General features: G+C 57.9%; 2 protein-coding genes across 2 annotated transcripts in view; one reads left to right on the forward strand and one right to left on the reverse strand.

Moving 5' to 3' along the window:
• The window catches only part of PADI6 (peptidyl arginine deiminase 6), a 22,114-nt gene extending 16,557 nt beyond the window's left edge, over nt 1-5,557 (forward strand). The window contains exons 10-16 of the mRNA XM_040462629.1: nt 375-482; nt 697-851; nt 1,438-1,594; nt 1,707-1,830; nt 2,919-2,989; nt 4,091-4,252; nt 5,102-5,557. Of these exons, the coding sequence (XP_040318563.1) occupies nt 375-482; nt 697-851; nt 1,438-1,594; nt 1,707-1,830; nt 2,919-2,989; nt 4,091-4,252; nt 5,102-5,347 (1,023 nt within the window). The 3' untranslated portion in view covers nt 5,348-5,557. The remainder of the gene's footprint in view (nt 1-374; nt 483-696; nt 852-1,437; nt 1,595-1,706; nt 1,831-2,918; nt 2,990-4,090; nt 4,253-5,101) is intronic.
• A 1,347-nt stretch (nt 5,558-6,904) lies between these two features.
• The window catches only part of RCC2 (regulator of chromosome condensation 2), a 28,652-nt gene continuing 8,591 nt past the window's right edge, over nt 6,905-26,965 (reverse strand). Inside the window, exons 3-13 of the mRNA XM_040471522.1 lie at nt 25,280-25,373; nt 21,886-22,029; nt 19,006-19,137; nt 18,495-18,583; nt 17,144-17,258; nt 14,784-14,950; nt 12,963-13,143; nt 12,607-12,712; nt 11,634-11,706; nt 9,979-10,056; nt 6,905-9,318 (exon numbers count right to left, since the gene is read on the reverse strand). Of these exons, the coding sequence (XP_040327456.1) occupies nt 9,214-9,318; nt 9,979-10,056; nt 11,634-11,706; nt 12,607-12,712; nt 12,963-13,143; nt 14,784-14,950; nt 17,144-17,258; nt 18,495-18,583; nt 19,006-19,137; nt 21,886-22,029; nt 25,280-25,373 (1,284 nt within the window). The 3' untranslated portion in view covers nt 6,905-9,213. The remainder of the gene's footprint in view (nt 9,319-9,978; nt 10,057-11,633; nt 11,707-12,606; nt 12,713-12,962; nt 13,144-14,783; nt 14,951-17,143; nt 17,259-18,494; nt 18,584-19,005; nt 19,138-21,885; nt 22,030-25,279; nt 25,374-26,965) is intronic.

Here is a 26,965-nt window from a genome sequence, read left to right on the forward strand (position 1 = left end):
CGGTGCCCCGGCCGGGGGGCGCGCGGGCGCCCCCCCCCCCCCCCCCCCCCCCCCCCGCCAACCCTGCCCCGTCCCCACGACACGAAACGAGGCTTGTTCGTGGACGGGGTGCGGAAGGTGGGAGGAGGGATCTGAGGGGACTCTGGCTTTAAACGTGACGAGTAGGAGAACGGGTCTGGGCCAGCCCCAGAGAAGGGGATGCCTGAGCTGGGTGTCGAGGGCCAAGCAGGGGTGGGTGGAAGGGGTTCCCGTTGTGCCCCTTCTTAGAGGTGGCCTGGGTGCGGGAAGCATCGTGACTGGCGGGCCAATAACACAGGCAGGAAAACTGGCCGACGGAGCAGGGAGAACTCAACTCCTTTTCCCGTCTCCTCCAGGACGAGATGGCCTTCTGTTACACCCAGGCTCCCCACAAGACGCTCTCCTTTGTCCTCGACACCCCTCGGGCCCTCACGCTGGAAGATTTCCCCATGAAATACTCACTGGTGTGGGGCTCAGTTTGGCTGATCTGAACTCGGTCCAACCTGTCGGACCTGGCGGCTGCCGGGAAGTGATGGGGTGCCGAGGGGGAGGTCCCAAGTGGCCTCCTGGGGAAGGGGCCGGGAGGTGGGAATCTACCCGGAAGTCTGGATTAGGGGTAAGACTGGGGCCTAAAGCCCGTCCTTCCTAACACCCCTGCCCCACTGGGTCTCCTTCCAGAGCCCGGGGGTCGGTTACGTGATCCAGTGCACCCAGGACCACAGGGTGGCCAGCATGGATTCCATTGGGAACCTGATGGTGTCCCCACCGGTCAAGGTGGGAGGGAAAGAATACCCCCTAGGCAGGATCCTCATTGGCAGCTGCTTTTACCCCAGGTGAGGCACGAGGCCAGGCGGTGGCCTCTTGGTAGGGAACTTCCACACGACTCGGCAGATCATCTGCTCGGGGACACTCTTAACACTGCCCAGAAAGGACTTTTGAGCCTTTGGTTGTCCTAGGAGACCCCGGGTAGAAAAAGCAGACAAACTTCATCCTTTTGACTCCAGGGTTTAAATTAGAAGGATGCTGAATTTGGTTGGCCTAGTGACCTCTAGGAGCTTCCTCCCACAAGATGTGTGGACTTCTTGGTGGCCGCGAATCGACATCCAGGAGATGCTTGTGTCCCAGGGGTCAGAATTTCTTGAGCTTGAATCCCCTGGCGTTGGGCCGGAGTAAGAGATTCTTAGCCCATTGTTTATGGACCGGTCACTTGAGCCCGATGGTTAGGGCAGCCAGTTAGCAGAAGGGGAGCCTGATGGCTGATGAGAACCTGAGAAAGGGTGTGAAGGCCCCTCCCCCAAAAGTGGGGTGGGGGGCATGTAGACCAGGTCCTAACTGAGCAACTACCATAGCCCAAGGGGAGTAGGTGGTGGCCTAACCCACACCATGTTGGCTCAGGGGCCCGTTCCGTCTTCCCCTCAGCAAAGAGGGCCGAGACATGAGTAAGGCCCTCCGGGACTTCCTCTACGCCCAACGAGTCCAGGCCCCGGTGGAGCTCTTCTCGGATTGGCTGATGGTCGGCCACATAGACGAGTTCATGTGCTTTATCCCCACACCGGACAAGAGTGAGGGCGAAAAGGTCTGGTGGGGGTGGGGGTAGGGGTGGACAGGGGGGCCTCCCACCTTTTAAAGCCCCTTGGAAGCTTCTGGAGAGGAAGCTAGCTCGCATCTGACCCTAGTTCTCTTTCCAGGGCTTCCGGCTGCTCCTGGCCAGCCCCAGCTCCTGCTACAGGCTGTTTGAGGAGAAACAGAGAGAGGGCTATGGAGACGTGACTCTGTTTGAGGAGGTCAGAGAGGATCAGCTCCTCTCCAACGGTAAGGAGAGCCCCTTGGCACTGGGGCAGAGGCCAGCTCCTTCTCTCCCAGGGGTCCTTCCCAGAGGGCCGGTTTTCTTCTGTTCCTCCTGCTTGAAAGAGCCTCAGGAAAGTGTAAAAGCCTAACCTGTACCACGGGACATCTGGTTCTGTCTCGGGGCATACAGACCAGGCAGGCAGAAGTCCTAAGGTGGCTGAGGGGTGGCTGGAGTATATGCAAAGAGGGCTCTGGGGGACGGGGGGGGGGGGGGGGGCAAAACCAGGCGCTACCAACGCTCCTGTCTGGATCCACTCAGGGAATGTGGAGTTAGGTGCCTGGGCGTTGGGAGTTCAGGGGTCCCCTGGTCACCCCTGTGGAAAACCTCAGTGGACAGAGATAGCGTCACTGGTGCACAGCATTTCTGCTCTAAATGCTGAGGGAACCCAGAGAGGGGGTTGCTGGGAGGTTCTCTAGACCTTTGCTACCCTAAGTGCAGCTTCAGTGTCACGGGGGTGGGGGGGGGGGGAGACTCGTTCTAGAAATGCAGAATTTCAGCTCCGCCCTCCCCCGCCCAGATCTGGTGAATCAACCTTTGGGGTGGGGCCCAGGAATCACACGGTCCTAGAAGCACTTCTAGAAGGTGACATCCAGGAAGTGTGAACCACGAATCACACGCCACATGCAATGACTTTGTGTTCCCTCAGCTGGGGACTGGAACTGGGCATCCCTTTCCTAAAGACAAAGCCGTGGGGGAGCAGAGTAATCTGGTCAAGGTCATGGGTTGTTCAGGTCAAGTGATGCATGGAGCTGCCCGGGTGAGGGGTGAGGGGTGAGTGGGGGCTCAAGTCACCTGCTCACCTGCTCCGGCTGCCTCCCCAGGGCCCAAGGGGCTGGTGGCAGTGAAAGCCCTCCCTGGGCTTTCGTGGACCTGATGTCAGTCCCCAGATGGGACATGTGGCCTTAAATTGGTCTTCGGAAACTGGCCAGGCCATCTGTCATGGTCACCGGGGCAACGATATACCCAGTTAGCTGGGCCCGGGGGGTCGGCCTGTCCCTGAAGGCATCGTTCCCTGGCCTCCAGCCTGCCCACCCACTCCTTTTTCCTACAGGGAGGGAGGCCAATACCATCCATCAACTTCTAGCTGATGAAAACATGAGAAAGCAGAACGAATATGTGGAGGTACGCGCCAAGGGTGTGAAGGCCCCTCTCCAAAAAGCGGGGGGAGGTAGACCAGGTCCTAACTGAGCAGCTACTCTAGCCCAAGCATCAAGAAAGACACTATGATCCTGGAGATCACCGAGCAACTGAGGAGAGCGAGGCGTAAGAGGCCAGGTGCAAACCTAAGCCATGAGTTGGGGGACTGGATTTGATGCCAAGGCCTGTTCTCTCTGCCACTCAAGTTGCCCCGTGTCTGACCAGAAAATGAAGGAGACCCCATCCCCGAATCCCCTAAGAACTTAGCTCCAAATTCAAGAGATTTGGACTGAGGGCCATCTCCATGCTTTAAGTGGCCCATGAGCGCTGTTCTGGGTCACTCAGCACCTCGGGTCTCAAGGTGTGAACCGCTGACTGTGGGGAGGAGAGTTTCCCAGAAGAGATCATCCAACTGTCTGAGGGGGGAAGCAGAGGCCTGGGGGAGGCCACGGGCTTGCCCAAGGTCACAGGATCAGCCCAAACAGCGTTGCCACTGGCTCCTCACGGCTCCTAGTGGGGGGCGGGGGGGGGGGTATTCTGAGCCTCCATGCGACGGGGGCCGACCTTTGCTAAACAGGGAAGGCCTCTTGGTACAGCAGGGTGGGAACCGCATCTCAGCCCTGGGGACTCCTATCCTGAGGGTGGAGGTCACGAACCCTATGCCTAGACCTGGGAAACAGGTGGTCAGAGAGAGGAAGTGCCCCCAAGGACGGGGGCAGTGCAACTGCTCACATCCCTTAAGAAAGAAGCAGGGTTCCTGCCAAGGCAGGACTTCCTCTTCGCCTGACCTTGCCCGGAGCCTCCACTCTGGCCAGGACTGTGGGCCCTTTGGCCTTCATGCTACAGAATTAGGACTGGTGGCTGTCCAGCCCAGCCCAGCCCAGCCCAGCCCAGCTGTGGGATCCTGGCCTTTCCTCTGAGCCCCACCGCCCCTCAGAAAGGGAACCGTGTGCACAGTTATCAGAGGGTGGGCAGGCCACGAAAGGCTCCCAGCACAGGGTGAGCGATGAAGACAAGATGGCGGCAGTCAGGCCAATACCCCGGGCTCCTCAATTCCCCCACGAACTGCCCTCTGCCGACCCGCAGAAGTGCATTAACCTGAACCGTGACATCGTGAAGAAGGAGCTGGGCCTGGCCGAGAGGGACATCATCGACATCCCACAGCTCTTCTGCCTGGAGCAGCTGACGAACGTCCCCTCCGACCAGCAGACGGGGAAGTTCTTCGCGAGGCCATACTTCCCTGACCTGGTGAGGAGCGTCGGGGCGGGGGCTGGGGAGGGGGCCCGTTCCGCCCGCTCTGTCTGGTCTCCTGACGTCCGTGGTGCTGGACCAGAGGCACGGGCACGGCAGACAGTGGTGCCTGAGAGGAAGGGAGGTGGGAGCTCCTCTCTCCCTCCTCAGGTAGGGAACGCCCCTGACGTGCGCAGGTCCCAGACCGGGTGACTGGCTAAGCAGTGACTATAGGCCAGGCCCTGGGCTCGTTCCCAAACTTGGAAGAAGGGAGTTGTGTCCCCCCGTCAAGTCTCAGGGACACGGGCCCTGCATTCATCAGTCACACATGGGTAGCTTTTAATTTCACAACACCAGTGTGGCCCTCTGGGCATGACAAAAGCTCCTGGGAGGAGGCAGGGGTGAAGGTGGGGGGAGTGCCTTTGGGGAAAAGAGGCTGCGATTGAGGAAATGAGAAGTGGACAGAAGTCAACTGCCAGAGCTGGTCGGGGAGGGCATTCCAGGAGAGGCACCAAGACTACGGTGTGAAGGAGACCTCACGCCCGGTGTAAGAGAAATACAACAGAGGAAGGAACCGGGGAGGTCTGCAGAGGCAGGCCTTGGCTAGCCAGGATTTCGGTTTCGCCGAAACACGGCTGGGCTGGGCTGGGCCGTAGGAGGGTTAGGCAAAGGCGAGTTGGATTTTGCGGAGGGTGATTGGTGATGTCTGCAGGGGGCAGAGCCTATAGCGAGGTGCCCTGTGTGGGCTGCTGGAGGTCTAGCCCTGACCACAGAGGCAGCTGCGTTTCCCCCTGCATGGGGGTGGGGGTGGGGCTTTCTTCCATGGCTCTGACACCCTACCCAGGCCTTGTCCATCCTGTCTGACAGCTGCAGATGATGGTGATGGGCAAAAATCTGGGCATCCCCAAGCCTTTTGGGCCCCAGATCAAGGGTACCTGCTGCCTGGAAAAAAAGATCTGCCAGTTGCTAGAGCCCCTGGGCTTCAAGTGCACCTTCATTGAGGACTTTGACTGCTACCTGACTGAAGTCGGGGACTTCTGTGCCTGTGCCAACATCCGCCGGGTGCCCTTTGCCTTCAAATGGTGGAGGATGGTACCGGAGCCCCAGGCCTAGCGTGCCAGCCCTGCCCCAGCAGGAACGGCCCATTACTCACCATTCACCAGCGTCAGGATCCCCTGCCTCTTTGGAAGGTACCGCACCCCTTCCTTACCTGTTCACCCTGTCCCTCAGTATCCAGAGCGATGGCCAACACTGCCAGCCTGAACCCCTCAGAAAACGGTCTTTAGCTGAGAACCCATTAAAGTTCGAGCTGTTCTGAATGCATTTTGGCAGCAGCTGCCTTGTTTTGAGGAAGGGGTAACAGCGAAGGGACTCCTGGGGCAGGCTCTCCCACCTGGGGGGGGGGGCAGGGACAAGGCTGCCCTCTCCCTCCTCCCCGCCCCTTCTCCCCCACCCCCGTCTTTGCAGTGGGCCAGGGCCGGACGCAAACTATTGGGAGTTATCTCAGACCAGCTAATCTACCTGCTTGAGCCGTGAGCGTCTCCTGGCTCGGGGAAAGGAAGAGGGCTCCTGGGCAGGTCTGGCAGGAGGAGCTGTGGGGTGTGGGGAGGGATTGGGCCTTGTGGGCAGCTGGCTTCAGCGGGGATCGCTGGAGCCTGGGGGACAGGCTAGAGCAGGGGCAGGCCTGGGGGACCTCTCGTGACGCCTGAAGTGTCCCGGAGACAGAAAATGCCTACCCTGGCCTCCAAAGCCCCCTGGGTTGATGGCACAAAGATGCTATTAAAGCTCAGAGGAGCGTTTACTTTACCAACCGCTGCTGCTCCCACTTTGCCCCTCCTCGTGCTGAGGGGAAGCTCCACTGGAAAGGGGGCAATGCCTGTATGTGTGTGCGCGTGTGTGTGTGTGTGTGTGTTGGGGATGCTGCTCTCAGGACACAGGGGATCAGCCTGGGTGCACCAGGAGGTTCCTGGGGCTTCCGCAGACCTGCCTGGCTCCTCAGTGCCCCCTGGTGGACACTTGGCTGCCAGCCAGGGGCCCACGTGGGGCCCGGAGGGGCAGGTTTTCTTTTTTTTTTTTTTTTAATTTTTTTTTTCAACGTTTATTTTTGGGACAGAGAGAGACAGAGCATGAACGGGGGAGGGGCAGAGAGAGAGGGAGACACAGAATCGGAAACAGGCTCCAGGCTCCGAGCCATCAGCCCAGAGCCCGACGCGGGGCTCGAACTCGCGGACCGCGAGCTCGTGACCTGGCTGAAGTCGGACGCTTAACCGACTGCGCCACCCAGGCGCCCCCGGAGGGGCACGTTTTCAACCAGGGCCTGTGGGACACTAGGGCTCAGGCTCCCCTAGGAACGGGTGGTGGGAAAGGAGAACACGTGTTTCTTGGTCTATGAAACCTACCACTGTTCCGGTGCTTTCCATGCCCGGTCTCTCCTCCCCAACGCTCGAGTGGGGCCGATACAAATGCCATTGTTGAGTCGGGCAAGTGCAGGGCGGACCCCTCCCTGAAGGGCACGGGTTTCCAGGGAGAGTGGGGAGCTCTGCTCCCCTTCGACCCCGACCTCCCCTGAAGCCCATCTTTCTCGTGCGCGCCTCAGCCTTGGGGCTGCACCTGCAGGGAGCAGAGAAAAACGGAGCTGCTGTGTCTGAAAAAGAAGCACGAAAGCCAAAACAGAGTAAACAATGATGTCGTTTATTTAAAATGTTTACTCCAAGAAATATATATAAAAAAAAAATAAGACAATTACAGCACTAAACCAGGCACCTTCGACCAAATCACAACCTCTTCTCAGGTTCTCCCCCTTCGCCCTAAACCCCTTCTCCCAAAGGCTCCTTCCTGAGCTGGAGAACAGGTCAGATGCCCGAGGGGTTGGTGCAGAGTCCGTGCCCAGACCGGGCCCCTCTTTCTCTTGGGGTGCAGGACCACCCCCTTGCACTTGTCATGATTTTTTCCGCCAGTAGGAAGTCCATTTTAAAAGTCTAAGCCCAAAGGAGTGATTGTGGCAGAGAATGGGGCCGTCTCCACTTGAAGGTATGTGTAGGCTGCTCTGTCCCTGGCCGGGGGCCCTATATAGGCTGGTGGCAGGTTTCAGACTAGTCCCCTGGAAGATCGGAGCCCTGCCTCGCCAAGGGCAGCTCCTGCAAAGGGACCGCACGACCCGACCCGGGGGTGGGGGGCAGATACGCGGGTACCAGGGGCGAGGCGCCTAAGCCCCGCTCCAGGAAGGAGACTGGTGTTTAGGAAAACGGACAGGTTCTACGCACGGAAGCAAGAGAGATGGTACTTTTGGGGTGATTTGGACGAATCAGGTTGGTGTGGCCAAAGCTCTAAGGGTGCAGAAGCTTCTCCCCTGGACTACGGACACGGGACGCCAGAGATGAGTGTGAAGTCAGACTAAGGAGGATGCAGGCCGGTCTCTTTGCGCGAGGCGGTGGGACCGGCCGGGACAGAGCCTGTCACGCGCCCTGGAAAAGGCAGAGGCCGCCGTAAGGCGTGGCGGGGGACGGGCAGGGGAAAAAAGCAACGACGACTAGATCATTTTTGGCATTTTAACATCGAGACACCGACAAGTGGTAACAACGGCAAAGCAAAGAATAAAAAAAGACCAATATGTAACTTTCCCCATCCACCCAAGTCTCACACTGAAGTTCTACCCCCATCTCCCCCCAGAAGCACCACGGAACTAAAAAATCTATTTTAAAGCACCCAAACCAGTCCAGACCCTCTCGAAAACAAGAGCCCCAGCCAGAGCTGTCGCCTCTCCTGGGTCCAAGTGAGAGGAGGGGTTCCGGGAAAGGCACCTCGTAACTCACGCAGAGCAGCGCAACACCGGTGACAAGCTCGGACAGAGGGCACTTGGCGGGAACGGGGGTGGCAGTCACAGGTCTGCGCCGACACGCAGGGAAGGGGGACTTCTTCAGGAATCCCAACTATTTGGTACCGCGGCCAAGCAATGCGACCAGAGAGCTGGGTTAGTGGAACAGGAGCCCGAGTCTCAGAAACGGGGCCCGTTCCGGCAGGATCCGGCAGGGGAGAAAGACAGAAGCACGAAGGTGGTAAAGGCTGGTACATAAAGGGCTGAGCCTTCCTTGCAAGGACTCCAGAATGCACTTTTCACTGCTGGCTGATCAATCTCTAATGGCGAGTGCTGGCGAGGCGGCCCCGGCTCGTCTAAGGAGCCCGGAAGCCGCCCTTGAACCAGAGACGTTGTCCCCGCGTCTGCCCCCCCCCCCCCCCCCCCCCCACCCCCAAGTCCCCGCTGGGTCCACAATCACCTGATTTTCATTTGGACTTCTTTTACAGCTAAAGTAGATAAAAATGGCTAAACACAGACCCCAAAGCCCCCTCCAGGGGGGAAACGGCAGATTCTACTAATGTCGCAGCCAAAAGGCGCTGGGCTTACAAGCAGCCAAGGACAGAAACAGAACGCGAGCCTCGGCCACAAGAAGCAGGAATAGTGACCCGATGCTCCCGAAGCGGGCGGCCGTGATTCCGCATGGAGATCCGCCACCAGGACTGTCGATGCCCAGCTGCGGCCGCCGGTTCCCAGAAGGGACGTTTCTTTGAGTCCACGGGGACTCCTCTCAGGGAACACCCGCCCGGATCGCAACGCTAGTTACAGCTGGAAAGGGGTGCTCCGAGAAGCGGATTCAGGGGAGGAAGAAAAACAAAAACAAAAACAAAACCCCTAGATCGCTCAAAGCTTCTGCCTCTTTTGTAGGAATGGTAAGTCAACTAGGAGCAGGTATTTTAATTCGACATGAAAAGAAAAGGAAAAAAAAAAAACCACTTTGGAAAGCATACAGAAAAGGTAGTTGACGTTGAATCGCTTATAAAACGGAACCGCAGGGAGTCCAACAAAAATGCACCTTCGGTCAACTTTCGCTTTCTGAAAATTCCTTGTTCGACGTCCCGTCCCAGTGCACGTGGAACCGACAGCTGCCGCGAGAGGTGTGGGGCTGCGGAAGGCTCCGGGACGATCAGAGGGTCCGGGGGTTGTACTCTGGCAGCTTCTTGATCTTCTCTTTCTCGGCCTCGCTTTCGTCTCGTGCTATCACCAGGGAGTGGGCGTAGCCCATGGCCACCTGGGGGAAGAGACCGGGGCTGGGGTGTAAGCGGAGCCCGCCGGCTCGTCGTGGAGGGGGGAGCGGACGACAGGCCGTCCGTAAGCTGGGCTGGCCACCCTGGGCCGCACAAAAGCCCTTTGCTAAAGAGCCCTGGCCAAAACCAAAGCCTTCCAGCCTGCCACCAGGCAGGGATTCAACGCGGTCAGCAGAGACTGGCGGGGACACGGGGATCCTGCTCCCGGGCCTCTCTGGACCACAATCCCGCCTTGTGTGAGGGCACCCGCCCCATCTGTGTATCGGCGGACAAGGGCGGGCAGGCCGGTGGACGGAACAGCAGGGGCCTTGCCCCGCCATCTGCCCTAAGCCCGATGGGGCGCAGGCTCCGCCGAAGGTACAAAGCAGACGTGAGCGATGCCCTCGTCCCCAGAACAAGTCTGCCGGGGCTGGCCTGTGGCCAGAGTCGTTCAGGGCGAGAACAGCCACTGAGCCTGGCTGGCACGCCCCTGTGCCTCCTACTGCTGGCCTCTAGCACAGAGCAGCAGAAAAGCCGCTCGAGGAGCCATCAGACAAGCCTCGGCCAGGCTAACGAGACCGGGAGCAGGAAAGTCGGGTGCCAGCTGGCGGCACTTTCTCCACGGGCGCCTTTCGCGTCCCCCTGGCCCGGGAGTGCGTGCTCACCTGCTCCGTGAAAATGCCGTCCAGCGTCTTCACCTCCTGAGCCGCGGTGGAGGACTTGGGCTTGTGGTCCCCGTAGCCCTGGCAAAGCGGACAGAGACACAGGACTGGGCTCGCTGCGGCACGGTCCACAAAGGGGACGACGGCGACCTTGCTGGGGGACCCCGCACCAGAGCCCCGCCACGCGTGACACGAGGGGAGGACAGCTTCCCACAAGAGTGCTGTGCACAGGGGGCTGATTCCCCACTTGAGGACCCTGACAACCTCTGGGGGTTTATGCTATCGTGAGCACCTTCTGGGGGTTGTCGCTGAGGAGACAGCACCGTCACAAGCACAGGAAGAGTCGGCTGCTGCGGCCCTCGGGCTATGAGGTCACAACAACACTGGCCGTCCCCACCCTCGCCCCGCAGACTGGAGACTGAATCACCCCCACCCGCCGCCAGACTCCAGGACACCAGAGACAGAAGGCTCTGCCTGAGGACCACGCAGAGGGCGTCACGCAGAGAGCGTGGACACGGGGGCCTTTAAGGGCCAAGCAGACCCCTCAGGTCAAACTGAGAGGCTGACCGGGCTGGGGAGGAAGGGCCTCCCTTCCCGGCTGCATCTCTGCCACCAGACTCCCTCTCACACCTTCCCGTACAGTGAAGGCTTGCCTCCGAGATGCCAGGCCACCTCCTCAACCCCGAGAAGCTGCCCCAAAGTCCCCCTCAGTCCCCTCTGGTGGCTGAATCGGTATACGGGTTCCATCTCTGACAGGCCCTAGAGACATCTGTCCTGTTCTAAGAATGAGCCGTGAAACCCGGGCCAGGTTCAGTGTCCTGATTTCGAGGCTCCGCCCGGGGCTGACTCTGAGGAGCAGCTGCACATGGGCCCCCAGGGAGCCCCAGACCCAAAGTAGGTGCAGAACACCGAGGACCAGGCCACCGAGCCCCCCTCCTCTCCCTCCCACGAGCGAGGCGGGAAGGGAAACAGACCGCCTTCCCCGCAGGAAATAACAAAGAGTCAGGCTGAGGATCAAATCGCAGCTAGAACGGGCAGACCGCCAGCCGAGCTCCACAGCCAAGCTGTTCCTGATGAAGAAATTAAAAGTTAAAGACTCATCAGGCACCAGAACCTAAGAATCAGACAGTTGGTTGGGGAAGGCCAAGTACGTGTGAGAAACCGAGGGCTATCAGTTCTCATCAGGCAGGCAACGGAGATTAAAAGCAGGCAACACAGACTTTGACTTTTTTAGGAAAAATGAGAGAAGAACGTCCCCAAATGACCTGCGAGGCTGGCCCCGTGGCTGCAGGAGAAAACCAGGAAGACAGGACGCCTGCTCACCACCGCCTGCGTGGGGCCCAACGACCCGCTGAGCCTGCTGACTTAAACCCTCCTGGAGGGAACGAGAGAAACCACCCCTCTCCCCCATCACCGGCATATGCAACCACGGCTTGCAAAACCGAGGGGGACATGGGACCCGAAACTTCCCTATTTCCAGATTTACGACGGGGATGTGAAAGACTTTCACAATTACTTGAGAGGCACCCAAGGGTCTCTGAAAGCCGATGTGACCAAAGACTAGGGAGAGTCTCGGCCTTTCACACAGATGCCCGTTTTCCTCTTGCATGTTTGCGGGAGGCAGCCCCAGAGAGCCCAGACCGGATCCCCCCGCTTACCAGCTCCCCGAAGGTCGGCGACGGGCCCCAGCTGATGGTGCTCTCGTCGGCGGCCACGATGATGCTGCTCTTCCTGCGAAAAGGCAGAGGATGTCGCCAGCGTGGCCGGCAGCCCCAGCCGCCACGGACCCTCCCTGCAGGCTGCCCGCTCAACAGCAGGGTGTGGCTCGTGAGCATCAGAGTCCAGTCCCCCCATTAAACACCGAGAGGTACTCATTTCCCGGCAACACGCGCCGGGCCAACGGGCTTCTAGGCCCTCCACAGCGTCCCGTGCGGGCCCCAGAGCAAAGCCCCGAGAGGGTGCCAGGAACCAGGGCCCCAGGCCTTCCCCCACCTCACCTCGGCCTGGTTCGAGGGCTGGGGCGGGGAAAACACACCGGGAAAAGAGGTCATCAGATCAGGGCAGAGAGCTGACTCTAAAGCGGGTAGAACGCCACAAAAACTGACGTGGGCGGGGCTAGACATCCGGGCAGATTAAAGCCATAGCCCCGAGAGACACGGCTCCCCTCCAACGACCCGGCAGCTGATTAACATAATCGGACTCCTCACCAAGAAGCGCTGCCTCACTCAACGGCGTCTGAGGTGTCCTCAAAATAAACCAAAAAGCACGGGCTTAAAAGACGGGTTCTTCTCCGTGCGTCGGGGTAACCAAAATCCTACCGCTACGTCCAGCTAAAATCCCATTAACCTGCACAGACGAGCGAAGCACACCAAGCCTCTGAGGAGTAAAACCCTACAAGGGAACTTTCTGTGGGTGCGGTAAGACAAAGCCTCTGTTCTAGGACCTACCAACCCCCGGAGCCTGAAACAGCCCCTCCCGCCCCGAACCCTGGTGCGTCTGATGCCCTGATTGGGGGACCGGGGGGGGGGGGGGCTCAAAGGAAGAGGCGCCCTCCCCGCTGTGTCCTCCGGGCCCAGGAAGGGGACAGGAAGGGGACACACGTCCCGCTCACCAGGAGACACTGCCACGTACCCACAAGCCAGGCTCCGGATTCTCCAGCCACACAGGTCCTGCACGGCCTTCGGGTACATGGTGGATTCACGGGACGTGTTGGTGGCCCCCCAGAAGAACAGACCGCCTGGGGAGAGGCACACATGCCAAGAACTGAACTCCCCTCTCCAGCAACATCAGCAAGGCAAGAACACTGCACGCCGCTGGCAACAGAGGGGTGTTCTGGCCGGAAGAACGTGGGGGTTTCGGCCCGGGAACGTGCCAAGGACTACGGGGCTGCCCACCCGCCACGCCACGGAAAGCCGTGACTTGGTTCCACACTCTCCTCCCGAGGCCCCGATGGGGGAACAGGGCGGGGGGGGGGGGGAGTCACTCACCCACTTCGCTGACGGCAAAGGAGCAGGTGTAGCCGGCGTAGATCTGGGCCGCCCCGCGCCCGGGGAAGTCGAACAGCTTCACCAGGCGCGGCACCATCTCGTCCTTCTGTTCCGCGTGGCCCAGCCGGCCGTAGCCGCCGAAGCCCCAGGAGAAGACGCGCTTCTGAGAGTCCAGGACCAGCTGCGGGCGGAGAGAAAACGCAGGCTTGGAGCGGGCCTCCTAACCACCCGAGGGGACGAGGGGGCCATCACTCCGTTCCAGAGAGCCTGTTGCTGTGGCTGGTGGTATAAAAGGCAGGATAATCTGAAGCTGCCCCCACAGTGGGGGCGGAGGCAACAGGGCATTTGCTCTTTTTCCCGTCCGTAATTATTACTACTTTAAGTCTCATCAAAAGCAAAAGGGTGGGTGGGTCTCTAGAGAGCAGGCTTGTTTCCTTCCACGGTGGAGACAGAACCGCACAAAACCGAGAGGCAAGGCCTGCCTGCCTGCAGGGACTCCGGTTTGGACGCCCCGTTCGCAGGTGGTCTCCATCTGGTCACTGGTGCCGGGACCACATGGACTTAATTTCACTGAAACAACTTAAGGCTGAACTTCTTTCCTTCGCGGCACCTTCAACGTTCAAAACGGACAGCCCATCAAAACCATTTGACGGAAGAGGCCAGCACGGGATCCACCTTTGCTTCCCCAGACGACACTGGGCAGAAGAGAACCACGGATTTTCGACTCCAGGGGACCGAAATCTCCCAGTCCACATCACTGAGCAGCAGACAAAGCATCCAGAGGCCGTGCCCGAGGGTCACTCGCCAGTCAGTCGCACACAGCAGGAGACCAGCTTGGTCTCTGGACTCCCAGCCCAGTGCTCTCTCAACAGAGGAGAGAGCCAACTTTTGACTCGCAGGCATCCTTGGGCAAAACCACCGTGAGAAGGCAATACAGACAGAAAGACGCATATCCAAAAACTGTATCGCCATCTATCCCAAGTGATCTGCAAGGACACAGCCCTCACAGTTAAAAACCATTCAACACCCTCCATACGGGGGATCAGAAAAAGAAGTCTGTGAAGCTGTCGACAAAGGCCAAAACCAGAAAGACACCATGAGTCCAACCAAAAAGTCTGTCCTTTAACTAGGTCTACAGAAGTTATGGAGAGACTATGAACAGAAGAGCTACACCCCGTGGGGTGGGGGGAGGGCCTGGGTGGCTCAGTCGGCTGGGCGTCTGAATCGATTTCGGCTCAGGTTGTGATCTCAGGATTCGTTGACTTCGAGCCCCACTGTGCTGACAGTGCGGAGTCTGCTTGGGATTCTCTCTCTCCTCTCTCTCTCTCTCTCTCCCCATCTCAGACCCTTCCCCGCTCATGCTCTCTCTCTCAAAACAAATTTAAGGGGCGCCTGGGTGGCTCAGTCGGTTGAGCGTCCGACTTCGGCTCAGGTCACGATCTCACGGTCCGTGAGTTCGAGCCCCACGTCGGGCTCTGGGCTGATGGCTCAGAGCCTGGAGCCTGCTTCCGATTCTGTGTCTCCCTCTCTCTCTGACCCTCCCCCGTTCATGCTCTGTCTCTGTCTCAAAAATAAATAAACGTTAAAAAAAAAAATTTTTAAAAACAAATTTAAAAAAGAGAAAAAAGAAAAAAGGAAAATCCGCCCCGGAGCCACCTGCGTGGTACAAAGCCCGGGGAGAAGGGCAGGAGGTCTCGGACTCCCAGGACGAAGGAAGTCCCAGCCGAAGCCAAGCGCTGGGACACCGCAGCACACACACAGCCTCCCCACGGAGGTGAGGCTCGGGAAGCAGAGGAAAAGCCAGAAACCCCCAAGTCTTACCGTGTGGTTAGCGCCACAGGCCACATCTCGTACAACCACGTTTGGGACTGGCAGAATCTGCCCATCTTTCGTCTTCTCGATGAAGATGGCCACCCGCCGGGGCACCAGCTCGCAGTCATACTCTATCCGCTGCGCCCTGGCGATGAACTTCCCGTCCGAGTTGTGTCCTGGGGCGACCAGAGCCAGGGGTCAAGCAGCAGTTGACGGCACCCCGCCCCAACCCGGCACTGGGGCCTCACGGGACAAATCTGCCCACCAAGGTAATGCTTTTCCATCTGGGGCACAACCCACTCAGTATCATGAAATCGATTCTAAGGGGTTGAAACCAATTATTTTTTTAAAAATGAATAGGACAGAGGGGCGCCTGGGTGGCTCAGTCGGTTAAGCGTCCGGTTTCAGCCCAGGTCATGATCTCCCAGTCCGTGGGTTCGAGCCACACATCAGGCTCTGTGCTGACAGCTCAGAGCCTCGAGCCTGTTTCGGATTCTGTGTCTCCCTCTCTCTCTGGCCCTCCCCTGTTCATGCTCTGTCTCTGTGTCAAAAATACATGTTAAAAAAAAAAAAAATTAAAAAAAAAAAACAAAAAACGAGTAGGACAGAATAGGGAACACCCAAGGACACTGTCCACACAAGGACGTTGTTTTGTAAAAGTTCTTTGTTCGTGCTCTAACGTGAAGGGGCTGTAACACAGACCTTAATGTCAGCTGTGATCAAAGTCAGAAGCTCCCGATTCGAAGGAATGGTCTGCTGAGTACGGTCTGTGCCCCACTTGGCCCCGGGGTGGGGGAGGGGGGGACGGGGGGGACGGACAGAAAAAGTTCAACACACAACCTGAGACTTGAGGTTCTATGACTCACTAGTAACCTAGATCTAGCACTACGATGTTACAACGTAGTTAATGGCACGTTCTCGTCTTCGCTTTGCCTGACCCAGTAAACGCATCATGAGGGGGGGTGGGTGGGGGTGAGCGGATGTGCCGGGATGCACTTCTCCAAGGTTACATTCGTATGTTCTAATTCTAAAAGGGATCTCTCTGGATTTGGACAAGGAGATTCAAAGCGGGCTTCAAAGAAAGCTGAGAGGTATAGCGGATTCCACAGATACACGTAAAGCCAGTATCTCAAACTACTTCTGAAGAAGGATGTCCCAGGGAAAGGGGAGTCCGTACAAAGTGCCCCAAGAGCGGCCTGCCCACAGCAACTGCTCAGCGATCAGCCATTATCATGGTCACCGAGATCGTGTGGCTCTCCCTGAAGGAAAATCCACCTGCTTGCTTGCAGATCTGGGGCAGCCAGAGGCAGCAGGGGAGCAGACACATTTCCGGAAGCCGAACGGAACCACACTTCCGGTGTTTTGCCCGGGGTTGGGGATGGCACCGGGGCCTGTGGCCATGGAAACGGTTTCTCCAACAGCCTCTGGCAACTCCCTGGCAACCAACACTGAATGTGCGTAAGGGGCTGTTCTTTCTTATTCACTTCTGACTTGAGGTATATTTAGTTTCACAAAGTCACTGTTCCCTAAAGTCTAAGGCCAGCGAGATGCTCCTTGTTCTATTTATACCTTCTTCCATCTGCCTGCTTTTAATGACGTGGGGACCCAGCAACCCAGATCCGGGGGCCGCGGCGGATCCGGGGTGGCATGCAGCTAGGGAGCCAGCAGAGGGCGCCCACTCCTCACCTCCTACTCGCAAAGGGCTGGGGTGTGGGAAGGCGCCAGAAGGAAAAAAACACTTTGGTGTCAGATGGGAAAAGAAAATGGAGACCTTGTAAAATCAGGATCGAGAGACATTTTCCACTTACTGAGAACCGCTTTCTGAGTTCTCCCTTTCTACTCAATGAGATAGAAGTGAATGTGTTTCTGGAGGAGTACGTTCTGTTTAGGGACGAAAACAGGAGGGATCCCAGGCACTTTACACGGAATAGGGCTCATGCGTGTACCTGAAAGAATCGCCCAGACCAGGGTTTGCAGAGCAGACTTAATCTTGTGTAATTTTCTCACTTTCAATAAAGGCAAATCTTTAAAATATGAAGCCGAATGAAGGCGCCTTTTTTTTTTTTTTTTTTTTTTTTTTTTTACAACTCGGAAATCCTTTTACATATAAACGAATTCCCATTATCAGAAAAAAGAATCCTTTGTCAGACTGAGCCTGACTTACTCATTAAGGCCAAGCCACTGTGATGCTCCACAACCCTGTGAGTTAGGACATGCTGTCCCAGTAAATGGGAGATCCACTTAATGGATCAAGGCTATTATCTGCGATCAATTACCCACATTTCCAACATGTGTGTGCAGGCCCACACCGACTTCTGGCTCCAGATACGCAGTTAGATTACAGAGCTTTTAAAAAAATGTTTCCATACCCAGCTGGCCATATTCAGGGCACCCAAAGGAATAGAGGTTCCCTTTGCAGTCCATTATCATACTGAATTCAGCCCCACAGGCCATTTTGGTAATTGGCTGGCCGTTGTACATTATCTGAAAAGACAAGACAGGAGACTCTCAGACATTTTTTAAAAGACTGATAAAAAGCCTCCACCTCTCGTAGGTCAGTGTGAAACAATTACTAGATTACAAAGGAAATTTAATGGACTCAGCAATTCTGAAGGCGAAAGCTTAGGATGCAGGTTAAGAAACACCCTTGTGACCCCCACCTTCCCAGCAGAGTTGAATCCCAAGACAGGGTTGATGGTGCCCCGATCCCTGTATCCCTCCAGATGCCCAACGCTGTGCCCAGTCAACGCACTCACTCCTCAGCCGGCCAGCACGGGCAGGAGGGTGAAAGCGACAGAAACTTACCCACACGTGACCCCCAGACCTCACCTACTCACTAGCAGCTCAGCCTCAACTTTCGAGAGGAACTTTCTCACACTTCCCTCACCCTCCGCAGAGATAATGGCCTGACTGGTCTCCACCGTGTGGAGGAGACATAAAATGGCTCAAAGACAGCCAATACGAAGACAGCCAAGGCCCGAGGAACTTAGCGTGGGCTCGGGAAACACATCTAAGACAGTACTTGGAAACTGTGTTACTGCACTCATCAGTCAGGGAGAGCCCTCGCCAAGAAGCGTGAGCCCTGGGCCCTGCCCGTCGGTCCTGGCTTCCTTTAGAAACTGTTCCTCCTCGGAGCGGGTGGCAGATGAAGCGGAGACGTTCCACAAATCGTTCAAACCACAGGTTAAGTTTGCCCACGGTCTCTTTTTAAGAGACGAGCGATCTGAGTCCCTGCCTTCATCATTAAACCAGACACTCACTAGCACTTGGCTGTTTTATGTTCATAGTCACGTTTTAGGTGCGATTCCTCCCTCCCCAACTTAACCCTCCGCTCCTGAGGAAGACAAGACGGACTCCGGTCTGTGTTCTAGGCACCTGGCAGGGGACTTCACACAAGGTCAAAACTCAACAAGTCTTTGCAGATCCTGACAAATCCCATCCCTAAAACATCTCTCACCTTCTTTGGAATAGTACAGGCTGAAGAACAAGGCCTCTGTAACAAATTCTCTCCGTGAGAGAGAAAACTCGTTCTCGGTGTGTGTTTCAACCGTGAGCATATAGTAAATCTGCTTTAAAGCCTGTAACGTGTGCATTCCACTCAAAGACTCTAGGCTCGGTTTCTACGAGACATCAGTTACACTGCAGGGAGAGGTATTTGGTCCCACCCCAGAAATTTCTGCACAACAGCAAAGAGAAAGGCCGCGAGACCGGAGCGGGTACCTGTGCCGGGCTTGGAACAGCATCTGTCTGGTTGCCGAGGCCTAGCTGCCCCATCTTGTTCTCTCCAAATGCAAACACGGAGCCTGTTTCTGGAAGGAGAGAACAGTATCACAAAAGGGACAAAGAACACTGAAGGTTTTGAACTGGATTTGGAACCAAGGGCTCCAAAACAATAAAAAGAGCTCCTTTGCCAGGAAGAGCGCACAACTGAGACGGTGTCCTGAGCGGGTGGAGCGGACGAGCTCGGAGCAAAACCCCTGCACAGCCGGGGATGAGAGTGCAGAGGCACACAGGGCACGGCCCCGGCCTCCGCCTCCCGGATGGGCTTCCTACACCGGCAGGCAGGCAGGCAGGCAGCTGAGGCGGCCAGCGGCTTCAAGAGGCCCACCCCTGGGGCACTCTGGGCACTTTTCTGATCCTGACCGAGAGCCACAGAGGCAGCTCTGTCCCCGTGCCCAAGGTGGATCCTGTGGCCTCGTGCCAAATGTAGAAGGAGCCCGCCGTTCCTTACCCGTCAACGCCAGGGTGTGGTTCCGCCCACATGCCGCAGACACAATCACTTCGTGGCTGAGACCCTCAATGAGTTTGGGGGCCTCAACCCTCTTGGTGTCACCGTGGCCCAGCTGCCCCTTCTCATTTCGACCTGCAGATCAAGAGCGAGACGCAGAGGGAAGAGAGGGTGGCCAGAGCAGCGTCACGGAAGGGGCAGGCACGTGTGGGTCCCCTAGAAGGTGCCCTCCACTCAGTGGCGGAGATCGAGGCGGAGGAAAGGTCCGGGTCTGGCTCCTCTGTCAACGGCCAGCCTTTCGAGACCCGCTCGGATGGGGTCGGGTGACCAGGGGAAGAGCCACGGTGCCTTCCCCAGGGACCTCTCCTCGGGCCGCTGCCATCTACTTCACCTTCTCTGACCCCCTTTTCTGTGACGGCAGCTGCCCCCCCCCCACCCCCCCGCCCCGAAGCACTCTCTGAGGCTCTGCTGCTCAGTTCGCCCTGGGCGTCCAACACAAGCAGATGAGCTCACGGAAACTCAGTCCTCACTCCACCTGCCAGACAACAATTCCCTCGTCCCCTTCTCTCCGAGATGGATTTTAAGAGGAACCATTTTCGACACCTGCCTCACAAGAGTGTAATTACCTCGGTGCCCTGGGCATCTTCCATGGGCCATTTGGGGCATTTCTGCCCATCGTTTCTTTCCTTTTATCTGCCCTGGAAATGATGGCCACCGAACAGCGCCAAGCCCACCTCCTACAGACTGCCCTCCACAGGGCCCTCAGCCATGGAGCCGCGGGAACCTCGGTCTCGGACAAAGGACAGGACTGTGCGGACCACAAGCCCCTCCTGCCAACGGGGCTGCCTCTGCCTCTGGAGCCCCGCAGGCTGTGAACCGGCGGGGAGGCAGGGCCGAGGGGGCCGGACCCTGCCAGAACCTTCCACGAGACACTAGCCCCTGGCAAGGCTCTTCGGCTCCGGCCCCTACACCTGCTCTCGTTTCCAACACGGGCTACGACAGCTTCCAAATCAAACAACTCTGCGGGCCCCTCGCGGGTCGTCCCCCTGGCCAAGAGAGCCATACGGTGGGAGCCACATGGCTCCCAAATCGGGGAGATTTTACGGGGCCGGAGTCAGGGCACTGGGAGGGAGGGGCAGTTCACAGCCTCCCTGACGACGAACGTGACCTCTGTCACAGGAAACACGGAGAGCAGAGCCACGAAGGTGAGGCCCAAGCCTCCTAAGGGCCTGAGAAGGAAGTTAATGGCCGGCTATGAGAAACTCCACCCTCAAACCCGCACAGATCCCAGCACCACCCCCCCCCCCCCAGCAGGAGCGGCAGAACCCCGCTTCTACCGGGAACGGTCCAAGTTCACCGGGAAGGGCACTCTACCCAGCACGGGTGCTGGGTGCGGCTTCTCGGCCACCCGAGACGCTTGGGGGGCTGGCAGGCGTGGACCCCTCGAGAGCGACGGGCTGAGCCCTGACGCTTACAGACACCGGACAACGCCCCGTGCCTTTGGCTATGGCTGACTGCGGAACTGGCTGTGGCTGACTGCGGAACTGGGTGCCCCCGCCGGCCCCTCACCCTCGGCGGCAACCAAGTCCGCTCACCAGGACACAGGTCTTTGCTCTGGGGCCAAGTTAAGTGGCCAGCCTCCAGCATCATGCCCTGCCCGCAGGGTCAGCACACGGGACAGTTTTAGAAGCACCACGTAAGTGAAATTCGGTGAAGAGATCAGAAATCCGCTATTTCAAGTTTGGAACTCTGACAGACCGCTGTGTTTCGGCGTCAGAACACCAGGCAGGAGGGGTCCTCGGCGGGGTGGGGTGGGGGGTGGGGAGGACACGCCGCTGTGCCAGTCGGAGAAAATGAAAACCTCGGCCGTGTCACCACAGCATCCAGAGACTAAAGTTTAAATTTGGGCCAGACACCCTTGTTAGCTGGTTTTTTTTTTCCCCCAACAGAATCACAAAATTAGCAGAGTGCAGCGAAGACAACAGATGTTAATATATTTGGACTTTGGTACAGCAGCTCATGAAATTGCAAAAAATCGTTCAAACAGACCGAAATAAAAAAGGAGTCATATGGACTAAAAGCTAGCCAAAGGACCAGAAACAAAGGGTGGGGACCACTGCCAACACACCCAGCTGGAAGACGACTCCAGGAACTACCACAGGGCGTGGGGCTAAACTGAGCCTTAGTCAGTACCTGGATCCACAATCTGGAAAAGGAAAGGGGCGGCAGCGCGTGGAAGCCTTCCCGAGGGGACACCGGAGGACGGCAAGGACACCACCGCCGAGGGGCGCACACGAGGGGGTCCAGCAGCCGGAAATCAGCCCGGCTGAGAAAAAGCGCGCTCAGCTGTCGGGAAATCCAGTAAGAAACAGGCACCGAGCAACCCAGCCTGTGGGCCTGTGATCCCCAGAAACAGAGGCACAGGACTGCAGGGACACAGTGGCCGATGCCGTGACACGGCCCATGGCATTTCAGGTGGCAAGAACACGGGTCTTACGTCAACACTGAGCCACAAAGCAAGGGGGGGGAGGGGGGGCTGTCTGCCCAGGGGACGACGTGACTAAAATAGGAATTCAATTCTAGGCGCCTCAAGATCAGAAAGATCCAGATTCAGCCAGAACGTTCAGGAAAAGGTTGCTTAAAAAAGAGGATTCAGAGAATTAGGTGGCCGTGTACAAGCGCATGACAGGGCAGCGGAGGAAGGGGCTGCACTGGCGGGAAACAGGAGGGACCGGAGACGGAGCAAATGCGGCTGCAAGGAGGCCACCCTTCCAGGCAGACCAGACGGAGGGGGAGGAAGTCAGCCCCGTGGGGGGCCGCCTCCATGAGCCACCCTGACCCGCCCCCGCCCCCGCCCCCGCCCCCGCCCCCGCCCGGACTTACCCCAGCTCCAGAGCGTCCCTTCCGTGGTGATGAGGAGACTATGGGCAGCACACGAACCCGACACCACAGTCCGCACCCGGACCCCCGACAGGCAGCCGTATCTATGCGGCCCCCACAAATTCTGACCGAGATTGCGGTAGGCAGCTGCAAAGGGAGAAGGCGAATCAGACACCTGCGGGGACTGGCTGGCGGAAAGCACCCCGAGACACGTCGCCAGCCACCGAGGGCTCGGTCTCCTGGGACACAGAACCCTGGGGACGCGGCATCCCCCCCCCCCCCCGCGCCGGGAGGCCGCTCAAGGAGAAAGTTTGCAACTCCAACCTGCTCCACCTGCGTCTGGGCCCCCAAACCACAGGGACCTCAGACCCTCGCGCACCGGCTACCGAGCACGTCCACGTGCAACTGGCCAGAAAGGCACGGTGCTCTCCCTCCTGTTGGGAGCCCAACCCAGGAAAGGTGGCGGTGGACCCCCCGTCTCCTCCCGCCTATGCCCAAAGTGACGTCACCCTCCCTCGTCTGCTCTCCACCTCGGCCTCCCCCCTGCAGCCAGAGGCTCCTTTTGGGGTCTGAGTGTCCCCATCCTCCCCAGAACCACCTGCCCTCCTCGCGCACCTACCAGGCTCTGTGCAGGGGGAACGGCTGACACCCCTCCCCCTACGTGGCTTCCTGCCTCAGGGGTCCCACCGCAGTGGCCAGGTCATGGCCCCCTGCCTTTGCTGTGTACTCCCTCCCACAGAATGCCCTTCCCTGTCCCCTGCTTGTTCTTTCTTTTTTTTTTATTTAAAATAAAAAAAAAATTTTAATGCTTATTTATTTTTGAGAGAGACAGAGACAGAGTGTGAGTGGGGGAGGGGCAGAGAGAGGGAGACACAGAAACTGAAGCGGGCTCCAGGCTCCAAGCTGCCAGCACAGAGCCCGATGCGGGGCTCAAACTCACGAATCACGAGATCATGACTTGAGCCAAAGTCGGATGTTCACCAACTGAGCCACCCAGGCGCCCTCCTCCCCAACCCCCCACTTGTTCTTTAAAACCTCATATCAAGCACCCTCTCCTCTGGGAAGCCCTCCCTGACCACATCCCCCTACAGTTTGTGGTTCCCCGAGAACCGTGAGGCTGATCGCAGCACTCAGCCTACTGAACTCACGTGCCTTCCACGGTCCTAGTAACCTGAGGGCCTCACCAGTGCCTGGCACCCAGGGAGCACCCAGGAACACTGGAGGGTGTGTGGGCAGGAGAAAACAGCTGCCTCCTTCAAATCCCTCTCTTTTCCCTTTTGACAGACAGGGTGTGGCCAATTTTGTGCTTAGTATTTTTAATTTGGGGTTCTCAAGGACAGAGACATGAACACGTTTCTAGGCCCGTGGGGGCCATTATGAAACGCTAGCCGCTGCCACGTCAACCGTCACACTGATCTCGATGTCCGAGCTGATTAGGAGGCTGATCAGTTATCAGGCACTGGAGGAAAAGCATCTGTGAACCTACGCTGCCCGTGCCCCACCAGCAGAGGGCGCCAAGCGTATCCTCATGAGTTGCAGAGTCCGCCCAGGCAAAGGGACGCTGAAGTCCCTCCCCCATCAGGCAGCGGGCCCTGGGGTCATAAAGGCACACAGCAAAGTCCCTGAGCTTCTCCGCCCTGAGACACTCCGGGGGAAGAAAACCCAACAATTCCCTGAGACAGAGCAGACCAAAAATGACAGCCTTCACGGGTTATGTTCAAGTCTGTCTATCGTGAAGGCAAAATGAATTGGGGGCACGACTGAGGTGTGTCACCTCTGGGAACAAGACACAGCGCGCGGGGACACCGCGGAGGTGAGCGGTGCGGCAGCTGCCCCGGCGTCGCTGAGTGGACCTGCCTCACAGGCGGCCAGATGGCTCGGGTTCGCCAAAGCATCTTCCCTACGGCAGCTGTGGGGCAACCCGTGCCCAAGACGCTGGGGGCCCACCCTCCAGGGAAGCCTGGGAGGGCGATCCAAGCCACAGTCAGTGCCCCGCCACAGTCCCGGCTCCTCGGCCAGGCTGGCGGTCAGGAGAGGGAGCACAAGTCGCCGTGTCAATCTGTAAATGAAGTGGGCGTCGTGCCGATCCAACGGGATCTGGGGCAGCCTGCACACAGGGGTTGGCGAGCTCGCCTTCCGAGGAGGCCAGGAGACACAGAAGGGAGGCCCTCCTTCCTCCGGCTTTTGCACCAGTGGTAAAACAAACCCCCTGCCCTTGCATTTAGTGCTCCGGCAAGGTCACAGAGGGCCAAGAGGTATTTTAAGATACTTACAAAGGTCTGACACTGGTCAATCTAATTACATAAAACTCCATTTAAAGGGAGACGGATCAGGGAAGCAAAAGCCGGAAAGGGAAAGGACACAAAGGCACGCCTAAAAACAGGCCCAGAGTGCCTTGAACCAGGCCGTGAAAGCAGATCTCCAACCACAGGCTGGTTTCCCTACCTTCTGTGCCTCACAGGGGTGCGGGGAGTCGAGCCGGGGCCCGGCAATCCGGCCCCACACGACAGCCCAAGCTCTGCTCTCCTCTGGCGGCTACTTCCCCTCCCTGGGCCTGATGTGGAACCGTGAGCGGGCCACCGGCCGGAAGAGCACTGCGAAGGGACGTGGCCCACTGGCAGGGCTGCAGAGGCATCAGCTACCCCTCGGGAGGGGCTTCCTGGCCCCCCAGCCGCGGGGTGGAAACGGGCCCTGCCCGTCGGGAACCCCTGCCGTTTTCACGGAATAAGACGACCTTCTCTGCCCGTCCTGAGGCACCAGGGAGTGTCAGTGTGCAAATATTTGTTCACTGGGCGATGCTGGGAAGCACTTTGGGAATCTTTCCAAATGAAATCAAGAAGCCATAAAATGTGGCGATGTGCCAGCTTCACGACGGGCCAGTAGCTGCCTGAGGAAAGATACCAACTCACTAAAAGCCGCTGGGGACCAAAAGCTGCTTTCTTGGGACTCCTCTGCTCCCTCCACTCCACACACTGTCACTTGCTCTGTCCGACCAGTTCCTGCAATAATGTGACGGCTAACAAAGAACTGAACTCGGTTCTGTAACATCTAAGGAGTCTGACATGCGGTACGTGACAAATGTCTTGGATGTCTGACCAGCCTCTCTGTTTTCATGAAAATAACTGACGTGAGAAGGAGACTGGAAAGAAGGGGTCAATGTTATTGGTGGCTATTTATAATCTTCCCGTTTAATCCTAAATGCAATCGGGTTTGTTAGCACAGAATCGCAAAGCGGGAGACCAGGGTTCTCTGGGAGCCCCCGGTGGGGTTCTGTGGCCTCGGGCAGGTTGCTTGGCCTCTCTGATCGCTTCTGTAAATGAAGAGGAGACCCACCTGGCGGACGCCCGCCAGAATCACCCAGAATCACACGGGAGAACTCGGAAACCACGCCTCCTACCTTGTTGCTTAGGCACTTCTTTTCGACCAATCAAGTCCCAGTTGGTTGCCCCAAAAATCAAAAGCTGCCCTTTGCACTTAGACCCTTCGAGTTTCTACGGAGACAGGGAGAGAGAAAAAGTATTAGCTTGCAACGTGGCTTCTAGCTTTCTAAGTCTTTCCAACGACAGTCAGAAACAAAAGAAAAAAATAGGAATTCGTTATTCGCATGCCCCCCCCACCCCGCCGTCCCCCACCCCCGCAGCTCGCACAGCGAACGGAGGCTTGAGGTGGTCACTGCCTCTTCAGTGTGCATAACCCCAAACCTGCCCACGGCAGCTCGTTCCTTATGCCCAGGCTCACTGTTACCCTTTGATTTCTCTTGAGAACGATCTTTCGCAAAAAAACATAAAAAAACATTAAAAAAAAAAAAAAATCAACCAAATGGCATTCCCCTCCACCCTGCCAAATGCCTATACGGGTATTCACGGGAGGCCTACGGTGGCACACAGGGAGAATTACAACGGATGACCTTGGGGCTAGGTCTGCTTTGCCCACGGCCAACACGGTGTTGCACGTGACTCCAAGCCTTGGGAGCCCCGAGTCACCGGTGATGTCGGACCCTCCCTCCGGGTGCTGCCCCGCGGTGCCAGGCGCCTTTCTGTGGGGAAATCATCAGAGCACCGTGTGACATGGGAGAACCTGGCTTCGATGGGGCTGGGCTTGTCCCCACTGCTGGCCTGGGAGCCTGGGGAGCGGCAGCGAGTGGGACAGGGAGGGTTCCAGACCCTGGTACTCCGGTCCAGACCCTCAGCTGTCCAACACAGAGCGTGTGCGGCCCTTGGGCCGTCGATGGGAATACGCACTGCTTTAAAAGGCCACTGTCCAGTTTGGGGTGGCCCTCGTTAGAATATCCTCAGCAGTCTGCTGCACATTTTCAAACAGCAGTCAGGTAAAGACTCACTTCTGAACCACGCGCTGGTCGGTTCCTTACGGGCCGCACCCTACCCAGAGCTGTTCTTGGAAGGCCTGATGAAAAGAAGCCACCCGGTTCCAGTCATCATAACGTCTAGGCGGTGGTGGCCCTGGCGGGACATTTGGCCACACGATGCATGCGTTTTTAAGAGGAACGCACCTTCGCGGGGACTCAGTGTGACCCAAACCCGAGGCCTCGGACACGCCACAGAACAGACCCCGCCATGCTCACCCGCGTTTATGGGGTTGGAGAAAGCCAGTCTGTCTACAGGACATGTCCTGCGGGCAGAGAAAGCAGCACGCAAAGGGGAGCCAAACAACCATGAATGGAGAAGGGCTTCACCAGGCTTAAATTATTCAGAGAACGACCTTAATCGCAGGGCAGTCCCACCCCACGGCACCCACAGACTCGGATTACTTGAACGGGAGCCTAGTTTCCCTTGGTTATCTCCCCTTCTTTGTTTAGCTGGCGGGCCTGGCTGGAACATTCTACAGATCTACAACAGCAGAGGATGAGCAGCAGCCAGTGGGTTTCGTCAAGCTCCCCAAGGAAGGGGTGGCCCTGGGTCTCTGCCCAGGTCACCGGCCAGCTCCCCACCACTTCTCAGGTGTGCGTGGAGAGGGGAGCAGAGACCAAGGAGGGCGCTAAAGCATGGTGGGACGAGCTGCCGGGCCAGGCGGGCAGAGCAGCCCGGGGGGGGGGGGGGGGGGAGGGAAACTTCACAAAAACCCC

The sequence above is a fragment of the Herpailurus yagouaroundi genome, unplaced genomic scaffold (genome assembly GCF_014898765.1).
Source record: "Herpailurus yagouaroundi ecotype Mexico unplaced genomic scaffold, PumYag 77, whole genome shotgun sequence".
NCBI classification, from domain to species: Eukaryota; Metazoa; Chordata; class Mammalia; order Carnivora; family Felidae; genus Herpailurus; species Herpailurus yagouaroundi.